Consider the following 20213-nt stretch of genomic DNA (forward strand, 5'->3'; position numbering starts at 1 on the left):
TTCATGTTATTCCATGACACTTTTACCATGCTTCTTATCATCTGGCTCAGTACTTGCATCCCCATATGTAGAGCTAGGAAACAATGCAGTTTTACATTATCTGTCCTGTTAAGAAAATTTGCAGCCAAAATTTTGTTTGAGTGCTAATGTATTGCACCTGCTGGTTTTTTGTTTATATGCAAAGGATCTGTAATTCAGAGAGCTCTGTTCTGTTTGTATATACTACAGTAATGTACTGTATACTGTATCCTGATGATACTGTATTACATGTACTTTATGGTGCTCTCGCTATGACATGTATTATGCAGAGTACAGTACAGTATATATATGTTTGATACTTTTTAGGGATAATTGTTTGATTAAGCTGTAAAATGTAATTAGTGTCACTAAATAGAGATGAATTTTTATTTTTGTTGTTATAACGTGATCAATATTACGTAGTTCTTATTCAGTAAAATTTGCGCCATTCAGTTTAAGATGTCATATACCATCAAAACATTACTAAAATATTTATACAATAGGTTAAATAAGGTTAGGGTTAAGTTTGGTATGTTACTATTGGTGGAATTAACTTATAATATTTATTAGTACTGTTTAAATGATTCACACTATACAGTCGTGTTGGAAATTTAGTAAGTGTAACATTTAGCAATTTTTGATGCTTTGTAATTATCCCTAAAATAATACATATCATAAGTACTTATAAGCATTAGTATTCCCATCCATGTTTTGAATAAACAACAGGGGTACAGAACGACATTACCTTGGGATAGGAATAGTTTACTACAGTACCTTTCAAACACACTTTAATATGCAAAAGTCTAGCTTAAGAATGAAGTGTTGGTGAAACTTGATAGTATAATTTATCACAGGAAGGAGAGAATGGGTGATTACCGTATTGTGTTGTGTTAAGAGTCCAGACTAACCCTCCTCAGTTAGGAGAATGGCATCTTTTTTGTCTGGAGTGAACGCAGTAATATGTTATTATTTTAGTGTTAAGAAATAGTATTCTTTTTTGTACAAGATACTGCATTATACTTTCAATTTGTTTCTTGGGAGTTCTTCAGTTATGCTTAAAATGTATATTTGTATAAGGAATCCAGTCTAATTGATATCACTGAAGGCTTCTGAAAGAAGGCCAGTTTCTTCTTGTTAGTTTTTCCTGGTTCACTGTGACGAGTAAAACACTTGTACCTTATTAGTCATCATTTTATACTATGGTCAAACAGTTGTATAAATCAGCTGCTTCAAAAGCATAAGGTACAGTTTCAACTCTTGAAGGAACTGATGCAATTCTATACAGTATTACCTTAAAGATATTCAGCATCTCTTTTAGCTTAAATCTGCATTATTCATTTTCACATTAAATAAAACACAATCCTACCCAGTAATTTTAAAGGTAAATTGTTATCAAGGCATTAATTTGTCTTAAAACAAGTTCTGGTAGTTATGGTACAGTAGCACATGAGGATTGCCAGTGAGATACTATCTATAAAGATTTCTGATTAGCGAAGTACAAACCACAGGTACAGGTATTTATAACTTACACATATATGATTGTTTTGTAATCACAGTGAGAATTGCTGATTAACTTTACAGTGTAGTTCTGTATTTCTATTACATTAAGATCTCACTATATGATCTATTGATCTTTGTGAATGACATGCGAGATCCATACTATTAAGATAACTCATAGCAGAGGGTCACGGTATCTTCTACTGCAAAATACACTATCCTGACATTCATTGTTTTTACTGTAAATGGGAACCTCACCCATCTGAATGTGGTTCAAAGATTTGTTTATCATGTCATCACTTATCAGCTTACTAGCCATTTGGGGGGTACCCAGTGGAATCCTGTGATATTTGGTAGAGATACACTGAACAACACTTCCCATGTGTGTCTGGGTCAAGATGTACTGATGTCCCATTTAATCCAGTGGTTAACTGAAGGTCCAGTAAGACCTTAGATCAGTGGTTGAAACTCATAGTAGACTCACAAGTTGAACCATTTTTTAGTTACGGATAAGTTCATATGTATGATCCTCAGGTCCTGTTAGGTCACCAAACTGGCAGTATCTCTTACTGAACTTGGCTTGTCTTCTTTTGGAGTAATGAAGTAGAGATAAGTCTTTGATTGATCTCTCTTGTGTCTTATTATACATTAATGGTTCCCAGGTAAGGGTATTGGAAACAATCTTTTGGCAGTATTGTACTCTGTGGTAAGAGTAAAGGGGTGTTGGTGGTACAGTAGGCTCTCACCAATAACGTTTAATAGGTGCCTGAAAAACACCGTTAGTAGCGAAAACGTTATTTGTGTGACATTAAAATACATGTAAAAAGGGTTTATTGGTGCCGCTGCCACAAGAATTTCACCCATTTTTTCCCTTTGAAGCCCTCCTAACACTGCTATTCAATCATCAAAATAAAGAGTTTGAGTAATATAACACTTAGTTTTTGAGGTTCTTGGTGTGATGATTGTTCCGTATCTGAGGGCCGCTTACACTTGCACTGTCTTTCATTCTACAAGCTAACCATTTCACAAGAAAATGCTCTGTTATCACTAACAACCTGTTTCTATCGCCTTTATCATTCATAGCTCGCCTCGCATTTCCATCACTGCCGAAATATTTTTAGCCAGCACAATACTCTTCTTGGTCTCCTCTAAGTTCCTCTTAATATTTCGCACTGTAGACTCAGGACAGTTCAATTTCCTCACTTTAAAAGTTCTCAGTCATTCAGGTGGCAAATCACTCCCTCCACCACCTCCCCTAGCCCCCACAGGCAAAAATGCGGAAGCCATTATTGATCACCCACCCTGACAACCACTGGTTATAGTGGCGAAAATCTCACACGTGGGCGCAGCGCTGTATTCCACTGAGCGTGTGTGAGAGTGAGGCGGAGTGGACAACTACGTCATCAACATGGTGGCAAAAAAATGCTATCATTGATCCGCTCGGACGCTTCCCGCGAAATTTCCGTTATTCAAGAGAATCCAGACGTTATTATCGAAAATGGGTATCTATTGTAACTTACCGTTATTGTCGAAAACGTTATTGTGGAAGTCGTTATTGGTGAGAGCCTACTGTACAGTGGTAACACACATATCTCTCACCAGTTTGTCAAGGGTTCAAGGCTTGGCCTGGACACATGTGAGAAGGGTGTTATCCAGTGTGACCCTGACATGTTTCACAGTCCCTGGTTTCCACAGGTAATAACACTGGATAGACCAACCCCCCCGAATGGCTAGTAAGCTGATAAGTGGTGAAAATTATATTAAAAAAAAGTGAGAGGGAGTTCTTGTTACATTCCTCAAACTAGGTTCACTGTTGTTTGAAAAGATTCTTAGATTTACAAAACATTGAACATTGTCAGTAATCAAAAAAATCCTTAATGGAACTTAAACAAAGAGTCAATTTATGTTGACTTAGTAATATTATGAGAATATTCATAACCTCCAACAAAGGAACAAGATTATTTTATGAGTAAACCAAGCAATAGGTGTCTCCAGATTTTTCATGTAACTAAACTATAGGGTCACAGTGGCTGAATGGATAGTGCCTGCCCTTTGTCCTTAGAGTTGCTTGTTTGCACCATGAGTACCCTCAATCAACCCAGCTGTGAATGAGTACCTGATTATATTGTTGGGTAGTGAAGGTTGTCAAATGCAGTGTCAGTCTTTCTGTCTTTCAATGAACCAGGGGCTTAGAATTCAGTATGCTGTATCCACATTGTTCCTAACAGCTTGTTGGGCCTATGGAACCAACTTCAGCTTATCAAACATAAGAAGCTGAGAGCAATCTTAACCTTGTATGGTTAATGTAATTGTTTACTGATTTAGGTTAGATTAAGTTATGCTCGGTTTGGAAGAAGTTCTGGAGTTTTTTTTAATACTGTACCTGTACTTAACGAGAGTAGTCTGTCTCTAGCAGCCACCTGACAGTATTTCTCCATAGAAAATAAAAGATTTACTACCATAAGCAGTGTGTGGAGATTAATGGTACGAAATTGTCGTGTGTATCCATGACAAGCAGGGTACCACAGAACAGTGTACTGGGCCCATTATTGCTTGTTTGTTTCATAAATGACATGCCAGAAGTTATGCACCCCTCCCTACAAATGTTTGCAGACAATGCCACGTTATTCAGGGAAATTAAGAACCAAACGGACTGTAAAGAGCTACAGAAAGATCAGCAGTACATCCGGTATTCAAAATGGATCAATACAGTACAGAGAATATTGGCAAGGATTCTAATCAAAGGATATCTCATAAATTTAAAGTGTTCCACTATTTATCTCATTTACATGAGTAAAGGTATTAACATATGAAAGTATTTGATACTGTACAACCTTCTCATATTGAAGGCAGAGGTTGTGTTCTTTGACTTAGGTTCAGATTGGTGAGAAGGCTACTTGTAGTGAAAACATTGTGTAAAGAATGCATCCTTCCATTAGACATATTAAGGCTTCCTGAAAACTGCATACTATGCCATGGACATATTTTAATAGTATGAATCTCACAGGTCTTTTGCTTCTTCTCCTCTGTCATAAAATGGTACTGTACCTCAGTCCATCATTTTTGTCAGCCAAGAAAAACTAAAAAAAAAAAAAGTCTTTACTTTCGCTGGTGTGAATAGATTATAAAATCCCTTAATTACATGTACATAAGATTAGTTGAATAGTAAACAACATATTCAATCAATCATAAAAGTAAAATAGACAGATTTTTTTATGAAATAGTATGCTTTTAATCATACCTTAAATCATTGGTAATATTCATCTCGGTGAAATATTATGACATTGATACAAGTGACTATGGATATAAGCCTCACTTAATCAGGGAGGTGATGGTTTATGTGTGCTACAGTGATGAATGCATTTTGAATCTTTGAATCTTTCATGATTGGCTGTGTCATATGTAAAGAAAAGTAAAGCTTTCAGTATTCTAGAGCATCACATGTACAGTAAAGCCTTTATATTGTTTTTAACATTTTAAAAATATTATGTAATTCACTCATGAAAAATCAAGTAGATAACCTTAAAAATTAATATTCTATGATACCGTATGTGGAATTGATGTGTTTAGTCCTTCTTGGTGGATGTGTAATTGTGTATGTACAGTATGGTGTGAATAACAGATTCTGGAAATATTTGTTTATAGAGCAAATTAGAGAAAGGTCATTGTTTTGTGAGAGAGTTGCAGTGCAATATATAGAAAGTAGATATAGGAGTTATGCAGTTACATGGACTCAAGAAATGTGTTTTTATATGGACTAATGAAATATGTAGTTACTTTACATTGATTCTAAGGAATAATTTTTTATGTAACACTCATAGAGGCTAATACAGTACTGTACAGTAGTCTTAGTATTGTATGGCTTTGACACAGAAAAATAGCTGCCTGCTTATAAACAAAGATTTTAGTGATGTCAAGCTGCTGCTATCACCCTGAACATGATTTTACATTGAATATTATTTTAAATGTGTTATAACATTGGAGAAATACTCAGATGACCTACTCTCTGTTCCTAGGTTCCATCCGGTGCAACGAGCCAAATATCTGGGTCATAGAGACCTCTCCATCACACAGTTTGCTCTGGCTGATGATGATAATATGTCTCAGCCAGCTACTAAGGGTGGTGGATGTGGCCTTACTCTAGCATCACAGTGGAAATCACAGTTTGATGATTCTGAGGAAACAGACAATGAGCTCAAAGCTGACAATCTGCAGAGCCCTGAACACAAACAACGCTTAACTGTAAGTCACTTCTTGAGTAGCTTATTACTCTTCTCACTCTTGAGGACAATCAGTGCCAGTCTGTAAGTAAATTAAACATAGTTTAGTCTTCAGAAATAACCATCTCCAGAGGTTCCAGAACAGAAAGCATCACCATGTAAGTAGCCTTATGTGTAATTTAAAGCTAAAGCCTTTATTAGAGTAGTAGATACTGTAAATGTGTCCATCTAATCATTAAATTGAACTTATTAAAAGCACATTGATTCAGTAATGAATGACAGTGCATTTTTGTGCCGTTATTATAATAATTATATTTTGAACTGCATAATCTTCAGTGAGCACTGGATAAGCAAGTGTAATCATATTAATCAGTTACTCAAAGTCTGAATCCCAATGAAGACTTGGCTCATATACTGTACATGTAAGTATGTTGCTTTCCTAATTAATGTTTGTATTTATTGTTCATACTGCTCTTAATAACATGATAGAGAACACATTCTCAGACTCCAGCATACTTTTCTGAGTTAGGTCAAATAATGAATACCCTAATATGGAGAACAGTAACATACATGAACACCAGGACATTCACACAGTGTTTGAACTGTGAGAAACTTTGAAAGTACATATTTTAGAGACTTGGTATAGAATAGGTGTCAGCCATTTCCTTAATGTGTGTGTGTAGTGAAGAGTTACTGCGCTAAGAAACACTTGTCGTGGCCCTCAGCTGGTGTCTCCTTCATCCCGTGGGCCTGATGACACCACCATGACACCTGTGCAGGAGGTGGGCACCACAGAAAAATCTCGGCGAGTTGGTACCGAGCTCTCCAGAATTAGTGAGGATGACCGTCACCGCTCCTCCGACCACCACACCCACACCCAGGTCTGACCCTTACTAATACCCAGCTTGCATTCCCTTTCTCTCAGACTTTACCTTGCTTAAACCCCCATCCTTATTGTTTACTGATCCAATGCTTTTCTGCACCATTTCTTGTCCGTCATCATGGTTCATCCCATTTTTGTGTGCTTTACCTCTTGTCACCTCGGGTCTGACCCATCTTTGTCTACCATATATCAAATCATGCTTATGGCCACATTTCACCTCATTCATATTACTGAATCTTATAATATGTACAGTAGCTAAAACAACTATCTCTGCATACTTTGTGGGAAACAATATGTGACCATGGGCGATAAATTTGGGTATATGAGGGCTGTCACTAGTCACACATAAAATTTTGGAGCATATCGACCCCCACCTGCACAGATAGTTGTTTTAACTACTGTACATATATCCCTTGTAACCTGGAATTGTTTTTACTACATGTTGTTTTTCTTTTGAGGAAAAAGACAGACTTATACTCTACCTGTCTGAATCCATTTACTGCACATGACTTTTCCCAATGTGAACTTTTATCTTGTGTCCCAGACATTGTTAACATATCTCTATTGCTTCTGTCTAGCTGCTACTGTAGCATGTATGATATACAGCACAGTACATATATGTGTTCCTTGTATCATGTGTCTCCTAAATGTGTTTTACATGCCATACTTATGTGAAACTTCTGTTCATTATAATATGTTTGTGTGGTCATCCTTGACTTTCAAATCCTTTGTTTTGAATTATGTAATTCAACTAGATCTTCTTTAGAGTATCTTCTTATGTGTTCTATATGTTATATTTGCTGTTATAGTCAAGTGCCCATACTTCCTACCTCCTTTTATCTCTGTAACTAAGCCAAAGTTTATCTCCCTCATCTGATACTCATGCCGTTTATCTGGCCAGTAGTTGTGTTATGTGCAGTTTTGAAATTTAAAGTTTTCCAGTTTTAGTATTGTACATACAGTATTAAGAATATTAATGTGAAGGTTAAACTAGCATTGGAGTAGGTTACGTTTTATGAAAGTGAAGTAAAGGTAGAAAATTTAGGTGAAGATGGAAATAGAGGAGGGTATTTTGTTAACAGATTTATCAAGAACGTTTATAAAATAGAGAAAAGTAGAGCTTGGAATGATAAAAATAATGGTTTTAGTGATTTTGCAATAACAATGAATGAATTGAAATAAAGGTAAAACCAAATCTTGAAAGAAAGGTTAAGTGTGTATACAGAGTGTTCCAGAAGGTGTTATACAGAGTATTTCATTAGTTGTACAGTAGTAAACTTGAGGCACAGTACTGTACATGAAGATGGAGCTTATATATTACTTAGATTCTTTGTCTTACTGAAAGGAAATCAATAGATTGACTATGACAAATAGGGTAATGGAAAGGTAGTACTAAACTGCACTACATTAAGACGAAATAAATTAAATTTCATCCAACATAAAAGAATTACGGTTAGTGAACAGTAATACAAAATAATTTATATAATACAGTACAGCTATAATATGCTGTACATATTTTATAAATGGTGAATTCCTTTTCTCTAACTTGAAAATGTTTTATTGCTTGATAGTTAATATTGTATGTTACCCCCAGTGGTTATGCAAATTGGGATTTGTAAAACTGGACAAACTTCAAGATTGCATGTAACATAGGTGACCTATCCCTGCCTGTGCTCCATAGCCCATTGCTTTGATTATCCTTCCTTACTAATCCTTTCTTGAATACGACCTGATCCACACAAATATGCTTGACATATCATCAATTCTCTTGGTTTTAACTCATAACATACAGTACCTCTATATATATATACCTGTACAGTTTATGATAACAATAAACACTCATATTCTCACACTGGAAGGGTCCTTGATGGTTTTTGTCAGTTTCATTACATTAGTCTGGAAAGTGTCTTCTTAATCTATAGGGTGGTACTGAACTTGAGGATTAATTTATTTATACCTGTACTATTGTTTCCTCTTATACAGTTACTGCAGTATTGTACAATATACTGTATATTGGTAATGTATTTGATTTTTTTGATTGAACCAACTACAGTACTTAAAAGTTTAAAGCAAAATGTACAGTGTTTCATTTCAATGAAAATATGAAATACTGTACAGGTGCATCTTTTTTATAGACAATACAGTACAGTACAATATACAGTAGTACAATAAAAAGTTTCTGTTCAATTTCTTTATCACTACAAGTGAAGTATGGTACAAGGAACTGTAATTAAATTGAACCATAGTACCTGTGCAAGTACAATTTAGACAAGAAGGTGGGAGGGTTATCACCTACCAATCCTATAATTTTTGTATGGTTTTGTATATAATTTCACAGTAAGAGGATCCTCTATACTGCCGATGACCAATTTCACTGGTCCTCACAGGGATAAATCAATTTACCATTGTAAAAATCAATAACTACATAAGTAATGTCATAAGAGCGACTTTCAGAGTCCAAAGGTAGAAGCAATATGACAGTCCTCTTGGTAAGGCTGAGTAATGACGTGGCTACTGTATTAAGTGCTTTGATTATACTTCATGTCAGTTTTCATAACATTAATGTAATGTTAATTTGTAAGTGATGTACAATAAGGTGTAGATATATTGTAATTTTATTTTGGGTATCATTTTATCTTTTATATATTAAGGGCAATGAAGAACAACAGTCAGTGATCTAGCTACCCTGAAAATATACGGAAAGTTAGCATTCTGCTTTCTTATGGTATAAGTGAAGTTCTTGTTGCTATTCAGTACTTGTAATAAGAAAGAAGATTACTGTACCGGTACAGAAAAGCATCTCAATTAAGGCCAAATATGTGATTGGTCATCCTTATTTTAATTCCAGGTGGTCTTTATTTTGACTTCAATTTATCTTGACTCAGTGAAGATTTAGTGAAAGTGATCTATATCCCTATGCATTGTATATATGTAATTTATTTCAGTAGGGTATTTCATAATTTTTTAATATTAAGATAAAACATCATCAACTGAATCCTCTTTGATTTAATTCAAATATTTCATTAGTAGCATTAATTTAATTGGTCATGTTTTCATCAAAAATTAATTGATATGAAAACAGCCAGTACTGTATCAAGGACAGTTGGCACTGAATTCAGCAAAATTTTAATAAATGACTTCATCAGCAGATGCTTCATCTACAGTTTCATGCTTAACCAAGGCATATTTACTATACTGTACAGGTAGTTCCCGAGTTATGACTGTCTGACTTATGATCATCCGCACTTACTAACGGGATCCCTATTGTACATTCATCACAAAAATTTTTAATTGAAATCTCAATTATGACATTACAGTATTTTTATTATTCTATATTGTTTAACATCACTTTATTTACAGTATTTACATTATTTGTTATGTATGAGATATTATTGTTGTTTTTAATGTGGTTTAACCTAACTTAAACCGACTTACCATCAAATTGACTTACGATCAGGGTCCAGGAACGTATCCCTGTCGTAAGTCGGGGACTGCCTGTACAGCAATCAGTACCTGTATATTGGTTAATCTGGACTCAGTGCTGGAAACAACAGTGCTCTTAATGGCTAATTACACTGGATATATTTGATAACTGGATTTTACTCTATATGTGTTTCTCCCACAAAAGGAGGGAAAACCCTATTCCAAAGACAGACCTAGCTAGTACAGGTGGTAAGAATGGTAGCCAGTCTTGCACTATCATGGATGTGTTTTGTGACAGTATCACCCACTCATAAACCAAGTCTTCAGAATGTTAGTATATCTGTACAGTACTGTATTTCAACTAACATGATTTCTATCATGGAAGTACCATTACATGTGTACTGTAATAATTTTTAGACTTCATCTCAATGTACGAATAACATAGTGTACAGGTACATACTACAGGTGTCCACTTTTTATTGAGAATATCTTTATATGTGTAGCAATGTATTGTCACCATATTATGAATCATTCAAATAACTGTTGTAGGAAATTTTTATGGTGAGCAAATTCAGTATAAATCATCAAGGACCTTTGACTGGTTATTAAAATGATTTTTTTTCTCAAATGTTATAATACAGTGGTAAAAGATCTTAAATTTATGTGCAAAACTCGTCTGTGCTATTCCATTACAAAAGTTTTCATTAACAAGAATACTTATATTTCTAATGACATATTATACAACACAAATTATCTCAGATTATAAGGACCTCAATATATCCTTTCGTTACAACATTCAGTCCATCATGCCCATATGTGTGTGTTGTGGCCGTGATGCACGCTAGTTTGAGTAACTAATTACCGAGAACTTACTTGTAACCTAGTGATACTAATTAAAACCTCATGATAATTATATTAGTTACGCGAGTGACATTTCTGCACTGGACTTCAACAGTTCAGGATTCAAAGGTGAGGAGGACCTTTATATTGATCATATCCAGATTAAATCTTTAAACTTAATCATTACTCAACCCATTGTCTCTAGAAAAAGTTATTGTATGATTCTGAAGTCCTCTTTTCTGGTTGAGTCCATAGTCAGTCAGTTGTTATTATTGCCCTACCAATACCGGTCAGGTCAAAATCCGGAAAGACCCCTGCAGTGGTAACTATGAACTGATTTTACAATCCCTCCCTATGTATCACCCTTTAAAAGGGAGATTTGAAGTGAGAATTGCCCTCTTTGAGAAGGAGGGCTAATAGTGCAATTTCAATCTGACCAGGACACACACACACTCACTATAGCTGCCATTTTGGATCTAGGATTGCCTTTTCATATTAGTTCCCAGTTGGCTACACATGTGTCCACTGGAGGAGGTAGGACATCAGAGCTGCTTAGCTTAGGCTTAACAAGGAAATGGGATTTCGGTATCATTCCTTCATTTCTGGACAGCCACCTCTGTCAAACAGCTCTTGTTGTTGCAACCAGCTAGAAAAGTGGGAGGAAACAGGCTAGATTGATATACACGATGTACACTCCTTCAACGGGGTTAATCCAGTTACTCCAGTGTTATCCTTGAACATTAGAGGGAATTTGATAAAGTGATAACTAATGGTTCTTGCATTAAGAGAATCACTCTCCCTATCAAATCGTAGGCAGTGAAATTCTCTCAGAGAATGTTACAAACCAATACCCAGCGGCCTAGTTCAGAAAGGTTAAACGTATGAAAAACAAGGAAAACCCCAAGGAGTGATCTCTGTTGTCTACCTGAAGTTAAAAACCCTCTCTTAATTTACAACTAAAATGGTGGGTAGATTGATGAATACCTAAAAGATCCAAATATCGAGTTTATGAAATTAATGATAGGAACAAAGAACCACATCCTCCTGTTTTCTTTGGCATGTCACTAGAGAAGGTGTGAGTAAAGGCTTCAGACAGATCTAAAACAGGAGAGAAAACATTATCCTTCGTGAATATCTGTCTGCTACTGTCCCAGTTTATCACGCTGACTCAGACTCAATGAAGGTCAGACCAGATTTTCACCCTTTGTATATGGGGTCCCCTGTGTTCTGAATAAAATCACTTGGCATTAGCCAAATAAAGTATTAAAAGTAGCATCCCTTGAGTGGAAGGGCAACCTTTGCTTTAAATTTTCATTTTAAGTTTTGCATTTACTTTTATCCTCTTCACCATTGATCAGCTTGATAGTTGCTTGGGCGACCGGTCACATGTCTGTTACTCACTGTTGGTAAGTACAGGGGGTCCCCGACTTACGAATGCCCGCCGATACGAGCAGGGTTAAATTTGAAATTTACAGTATTTTATTTACGTGATGACCTATTTTTTACTTTCATTTGCTGTATGTTGTCATTCTATTTCATTTTTGTCTTAAATTTAGTGATTTTAGATGTATATAAGGACTTAGGCTATGTTAAAGTGGGATTTCAAACATTGTTCTGTAAGTATGGTATGCACATAGCATGTGTTCCAACTTACGTACAAATCCGACTTAAGAATGTCCTCAGGAATGGAACCCATTTGTAACCCGGGGACCCCCTGTACTGGGCATGTACTGACTCCTGAAGGTATCTTTACCTGCGCCAGTGTTCGTCAAGTTTGGTCTTGATAGAGCCCACACTCAGTGCTGTCACAACATTTTCTGGCAGATTGTTCCAAGAGTTTACAATTCTCACTCCAAAAAAGTTTGCCCTCACAATTTTCTGGACTTGTGGCTTCACCAACTGAGCTGTGACCCCTTGTGGGGCGGGCATCCACCAGCTGCAGGTATGGACGCTCAACAAAGTAGTGCCCTCTGAGATGTTTATAAACTTCAATTAGGTCACCTCTTGCCCATCTATAGTATAAGCTAAGCAGTTGCAAGCGTTCTAATCTCTCTTGGTAGGTGAGGTTTCGTAGAGCAGGCACCAGTCTGGTGGCCCTCCTTTGGTTATTTTCAATCAACTGACGGTCTCTAGCATATCTCAGGGACCAGACGGGGTTACAGTACTACAAGCGGGGAAACACCTCACTCTTAAAGAGTGTTACAAGGGATGGACCGTTTAGTTATCTGAATGAATTTCTTATAAGGCCTACCAGTTCAGTTGCTTGATTCACCTTCTTCTCACAATGGCCCAAGAACTTCAGTTCATTGTCAACATACACACCCATGTTCTTTTCACATTCAGTCTCTATTAATGCTATTTTTTTTATCTCGTTAGGACATGTGATATGTCTCCTTTGTTAGTATGACCAAGGTGCAGCCTCTTACACTTTACGACATTGAATCTTAGCAGCCATTTCTTCAACCATTCTTGAAGCTGATAGAGATCTTTCTGTTGCTTTTCACAGTCTGTTTGGTTTTTAATTTCTATGAATGACTTGGCATCATCTGCAAACATTTGTATGGAAGAGTATACAGCTTCTGGCATGTCATTTATGAAACAAACAAATAACAACGAGCCCACACACTGCCCTGTGGTATCCCGCTTGTCATGGGTCCACATGACAATTTCATTCCATTAATCATTCTAAGAGTGATAGTTGTAATAGGGAGATATCATCCACTGTAAAGTCATTCTGAGAGGAGACTACCTGGGCCACCGACCTGTAGACTTTGGTTTAAACTGAAATGAGAGCTGCCTGGTAGGAGGCAGCTAACCAGAAATGTTATTAACCAGTTCAGTTTACAATGGTGGCTTTCACTCAATTTTGCAATTGATGGACAAGAATGTATACAGTATTGCCTTATGAATCAAAGTTTGTTACCTAGAGATAAAGGAAAATGCTTTCCTTAAATAACAGTATCATGGTTAGAAAAATTTGAACTTATGTCATACCAAATTGTGTGATTTTTGGTCATCCCCACTCAAACTGGTCCATACTATTGTCCAGAGAGTTTACAGCGGTCATATTACATTGATCAGTTTCTTGTGCAGGATAATTGAGGAGGTTTGAATCATAACTTATATAAGTTTTCCTCCTAGTATACAGTACACTGATATTCAGCAGTTCATTAAAGGTTAGTTATTACCAAATCCATGCTATCTCTTTAATATTCTGTAATGTTCATAGAGGTTATTAAGCAACCCATTTTATGATTTCCACTTTCCTTATAAATTTCAGTTATTATATACTCTTAGTCAAGACTTATGGCTTATGTTGGTTTGCCTGGCATTAGTCCTGCATCAATTTATTTTGCTGATGGTTGTACTTGTTAGAATGACCACAGGTTGGTATTTCGCTATTAGATTATGGATTGCCCTGGGTAATATGGTCTAAGGGGTGTACTTAGCTGGTGTACCATTTCCTGCATTTTGGTAAAGAGTTCATGGTCTCTATTTAGCTGACTGGCTTATGACACAAAGATGAATACCTACTGTACTGTACTGTACTGTACTGTATTGTATTGTACTGTACTGTATGTTCACAGTTTGGTTTAAGACTTGTTAGTTCATCCTTTATAGTATAATTTGTTTCACTTTTCTTCATAAATCAGGATGATTTTCATTGCTTTGATATTCAGTAGCAGATAATACTTTTACCTTTTTACTTTTATTCTCTTCACCACTGATTGGCTCGTTAGCCACTTGGATGGTCGGTCACGTCCCTGTTACGCACTCTTGGCAAGTACTGGGCATGCACTGGCTCCTGAATGTATCTGAACCTGCTCCAATGTTGGTCAAGTCAGGTTTTGAAACAGCTCACACTTGGTGCCGTCACAACACTGTCTGGCACATTGTTCCAAGAGTTCACAGTTCTCATTCCGAAAAAGTTTGCCCTCACAATTTTCTGGACTTGAGGCTTCTTCAACCTTGAGCTGTTACCCCTTGTGGGGCAGGCGTCCGTCAGCTCCAGGTATGGACACTCGACTGAATAGTGCCCTTTGAGATGTTTATGCACCTCAATTAGGTTGCAGTTGCAGGCACTCTAATTTCTCTGGATAGCTGAGGTGCCAAAGTTCAGGTACCAGTCTGGTGGCCCTCCTTTGGACATTTTCAATCAACTGACAGTCCTTACCATATCTCAGGGACCAGATAGGGTGACAGTACTCCAGACGGGGAAGCACCTTCTTATAAGACCTCACAGTTTAATTGCTCGATTCACCTTCTTCTCACAATGGCCTGAGAACTTCAGTTCACTGTCAACATACACACCCAGTAAATGAACATAGTTGTACACATGTTAATATTACCAGAATTGTAAAGAAAAACTAGTACTGTATACAGTAATGTATCACAAAAGTTTACAAATGACACTGATTTGCTTGTTCATAAACTTCTCAATATTCTTCAAATTTTTAAATAATAGTTACAAGTAAACTATGTATTAAAGAAACCTTTAAGACACACACTAATAGTCAGATGGATAGATTTATCCAAAGTATTTTCCATTGCATGAACATGGACATCTTTCCAGTAGATAATAAGTTATCTTCAACAAATAGATTTTTTGTTTTATTGCACAAGGACAAACTAGCCTAGGAATCATAAGGTGTCGTATTTTAAACATGAAAAAGAATGAGTACCATACTTATATACAGTACTGTACTTGATGAGATTAACAAAATGTCATCCTTCCCTCCATCGTCTCACAACAAGTTCTTCAGTTTCATTTTTTAGTGTTTAGTTTGAGGATTACTTTCCATATGAAAATTCACCATACTTATAGTCTGCATATAATATACCATCCAGCTTGTGATTTTCTTATATACCTGTGTAACATTATTTTTTCTTTGTTTTGTAAAAGTTGCTATTCATACATCATATTAAGCCATTACATTTTCTGTTGTTGATTTTATTTGTCTTTTATTTGCAATTTTACATATATTTTTTTGTATTAGAGGTTCATTGTGGGAGGTTATTATTTTATGTGCAGGTAGTATTATAATCAGATTTGTTTTTAATGGATTTTTTTTTAGCTTTTTATTCTATCTTATTATTATTTACAAATGTATATTTGGTATTTTTCTCTTTGTTCTTTAACTCTTTATGTATACATTTATTCATTTACTATTTTCTTAATCATGCAGGCATTTTTCCCAATAATTTTCAATATCATTACTGTATATATATATATATGTGTGTGTGTGTGTGTGTGTGTGTATATATGTTATACCCCTGTATATATACAGGGGTGTACTGTTAAATTTGTTACAAGCTTGTGCTTAGTACTGTACCAAGAATTACCAATACTTTTCTTTGTTGAATGTGTGAGGTGAGGTGTGCAACAACTCCCCGAGTACCATAATCATTTAATTTAGTTCTAAGACACACAGGATGCATTAGGTTGTAAATGATCAGCTGCCACAGATTAAATCTCTCGAATATAAAGTTAATATTTGCTGTGAATGCAAATAATAATCAGTCATCAAAGTTTTATAGTTGCGTAGTACATATTTTCCGATAAAATTATACACGTTTAGAAGGCATATTTAAGGTATCTTTTATCAAAGGTTATGAGAACACTGCTGTGAGAGAAGTAAAAAACTTTCTTTACCTGATCATGACTTTTTAGTGACATTTACACAACAAAGTCTGGATATTTCTTTCTTCTCCTTTGTCTTCACCTCCTCTGTACTGTACTGTACATATCTTTTCTTTGTTTTCTTCTTTCCGCTTTTCTGTGTTAATAATTGCTGAGAACGATCTTCATGCATTTCACACACATTCATCTCATATGCTGTGTTCTTGCTTCTAACTTTCTTGATGTTTTGGCTGTCACAGAATATAAGGAAAAGAATCTCTTAATAATTGGATGTAACTAATGATAATCTTTGAGATGTACATTGAAGCCAGTCCATCTTTTTCTCTTGATTAGGATTCTACTAATTTTGAATTATTGAACAGTTGTCACACTATAGTTATAGTACTGAACAATAGAAATCCTTGTACAGTAACATTATGAGCAGAGAGACTTGCCAAGATATTTTGAGTTTTTATATCTTCACAACTCTCTTGCACTCAGAATCACACACTTTTGACAAAGTTGGCATCAGAAGGAATTTCAGAATCATATACAGTATTGTACTGTACTTCTTGAAATAAGTGACATCCCAGCTAAAGCTGGTTGACCTTTTTAATGAATCATATATTTTTATCTTTGATTGGAAACTTCAAGTCTTTCATAGGCAACAATACATTAATGTTAATTACCAGTATATATACTGAATATGTATTGTCAAGTAAACTGAGCACACATTTCACTGGGCAGAAAAAAGAATTACGTCATCTGGTTCATGTTTTAAGGGAAATAGCCAATGCTGGGAAAAGGGGAATCCATTTACTTCCTTAATTATAGGGCTTTCACCTGTGACCAAGGTGCAACCTTCTGCTTTTTGTATTTATGGTTGATAATACACAAAAGCTAATGTAGGTTTTCATGTAATACGTGAAGATTTGCTCGTTAAGCCATCAAATTGCATCATGACATTCTTTAATGCAGAAGACTGTTGAAGTGATTTCATAGAGAAATAACTACTGTATACTGTATGTGAGAGTAATCAGTGTTATGATTAAATGTTGAGAAAAGTGGGTGTGTGCTATGAATATGTATGATCAATTAACTGTGCAGTATTTATGTGGCAATGCCTGATATAAGAGTAAGATCTAAATGATTGTGAACTAGGGCGGAATTGTGGTAATACAAAGTTGTTATGTCTTAATTGCAATAGACTCTTAATAAATATGATACAGATGATAATGAGAAATAGAGAAATTAGAGGTACTTTACAATTTTGGAAAAATAGGAAGTGTTCCATATCTTCAGTATGGTTTTCAATCTGTAAATTTCTTAAGTTTAGAAAAATAATAAGTGAGAAAATTTTTTCATGAGTAACCAATGAAATATACCTGTACTGGATGATGAAAAAATGCTAAAGTAAGGATTTTTTTTTTTAAACAGGGATTAGCCCACCCGGGCACAGGTCACTGACCCACATCGGGCCCTGGGGGGCGAAAATGTAATAATAATAATAATAATAATAATAATAATAATAATAATAATAATAATAAAAAGAAATACAAATATGAAAAAAGGATAAAAAGTGAGAAACAATATATGTATGTTGTGTTGTCAATGGTAAGAGAAACAATTGAGACTCTGCAATTGTGTGTAAATGAGGCAGAAAGTCAGATCAACAACCTGGGACTTGGTCACAATTTTCGTGATGCCATATGGCAGCAGGGTCTACCATTAGACAACACATTATGCTTCCAATATCTTCCCAGGCAACCTCCATGTTTGGTAGCTGCCTACTACCTACTACTTATATGAAGAGTAGAGACTATTTATAGGGTGATGGAAATTATTAGCTTATATATCTAAAGAAAAAAGAATGCAATATAAAGTACAGTACTGTATACTGTATAATAAGAATGATACAGCCCTGTATATTGATGAAGACATATGACAATGCAGTTTAAATTATTGTACGTACAGTATTATATAAGGGACAGAAGTAACCTGCTTCAGATCCATAATTTTCTCATTAAGATTTTTTATGCTAAAGATTTCACTTGCAGAATGTACTGTATGCAAGATTATGCTGTGATGTTTTATGCCTGACACTGAAAATAGGTATTGAGCCTTTTTTCTGTATGGTGCTCCAAGAAAATCTTTGAAATAGTTCAGTGCTGAATTGGCTACTCATATCTAACTCAATTATTAATCAAACTGCTCAAGAGGATATAAGACTTGTATTAGCTTAGCATCTATCAGGTACTGTACCATGTACAGTATAGTGTATATTACCATTTTCTATACACTATATTGATTATTTTAATTTTAACGATACCTGCAGAAAGCTTTGATATAAAAATCTCTTGATCATCATACATATTTTCTCATGCACTCACAGTAAGGTGGAATAGAGTGTTGTCCCTTCTAAGGTCACAGATACAAGAACAAGATTGATATTTTTGTTGAAGAATAAAATAATACCTGCTGGTTAGGTTGTGCTAAAAGATTGGAAATTTGTTAGATTGAGAAATACCCCAGCAAGGAAATAAGTATACTGTAAAGACTAAGGAAAGATAGTACAGTATGGTATAAAAAAAAAAAATTATGTAATAAATGGGAAAGTGTAACGTTTTTATGAGTAGTGTTAGGTATGAATGTACTGTGTGTGTGTATAGCAGGTCATTTGGTGGTGTAAAACATTTTGTTCATCCAGAAAATGGATCCATCAATGAAAGAAATGATTAACACTAACTCTTATCATTGTAGTACTTCCATAGGCAACCAAGGCCAATTAATTCATCATTTAATTAATTAGTCATGTTTCTGTTGTAGTCAATGAAATAAATTGAATACTAGGGAATAGATTGCATTTAATCTATAGTAATAAACTTGAATATGCATTAATTCTTAAATGAGCAGCTTTTGGCTTGTACACATCACATACATTCCTTATAGTTCTTGCAATAAACAAATTTCATTAGCTTAAGTGTAATATACTTTATGTGAGTCTCTTCATGTCATCATATTAGATGAACAAATATTACAAAGTTTGTGGGAGGACTTTTTGTTGTATTCATCACCTACTGCTGAAGGTACAGTATTTGATTTAGATGAAGATTAAGGCGGAGAGATGGAAAGATGGTGGAGTTGTTGCATAGGGTAGGTGTAAGTTTATGGGGTGGGAGTCACATGTCATAGATGGGGTGTAGCGGCGGCGTTGTGTCTGTGTTGTGAAGACCTCCTTGTGACGCCGGGTTCCCATGCAGACGCTGCGGCAGAGAAGAAATGTGCTGTTTGAGGAGACAACATTACACGTGGTCATCTCGGGGCTCCACCTTCGATGCTAGCTCTGCCCACTCCTCAGCTAAATACTCAACCATTCCATTACCATGGGACCAACAACCATCCTAACTACAACTACTATCATGATAACATCTATGACCTGGAGACATCATTTGTGGATGACCTTGCCTTTAGGCCTGGTGGCCTAAGCTCAACGCTGATGCTTCTGAAATTGATGTCGCACAACTGCAAAACTCAGAGCAACGCCTGTTACTGGTCCTCCTCAGGTGATCCCCGAAGTGTTATCAGACGTGTCCCAATAACCGCATGTGTGTGTATGCTTTTGCTGCCCCGTGTGTACGCTAATCTCCGTTGCATCATGGTGTGTGCGTGGCTTGCAAATGTTACAACCATTAATACATACATAATATTGGCC

At 35.7% G+C, this 20213-nt stretch overlaps 1 protein-coding gene across 7 annotated transcripts in view; it reads left to right on the forward strand.

Moving 5' to 3' along the window:
* LOC121875476 (tau-tubulin kinase homolog Asator-like) overlaps window positions 1–20213 on the forward strand; it is a 97212-nt gene that overhangs the window by 54476 nt on the left and 22523 nt on the right. For 6 of the 7 annotated variants that reach the window (XM_042380042.1, XM_042380038.1, XM_042380041.1 and 3 more), the window contains 2 exons: window positions 5532–5757; window positions 6461–6616. In XM_042380042.1, coding sequence (XP_042235976.1) covers window positions 5532–5757; window positions 6461–6616 — 382 coding nt within the window. The remainder of the gene's footprint in view (window positions 1–5531; window positions 5758–6460; window positions 6617–20213) is intronic. The other variant, XM_042380044.1, reaches the window with a different exon arrangement.

This window comes from Homarus americanus, unplaced genomic scaffold (assembly GCF_018991925.1).
Source record: "Homarus americanus isolate GMGI-L3 unplaced genomic scaffold, GMGI_Hamer_2.0 scaffold418, whole genome shotgun sequence".
NCBI classification, from domain to species: domain Eukaryota; kingdom Metazoa; phylum Arthropoda; class Malacostraca; order Decapoda; family Nephropidae; genus Homarus; species Homarus americanus.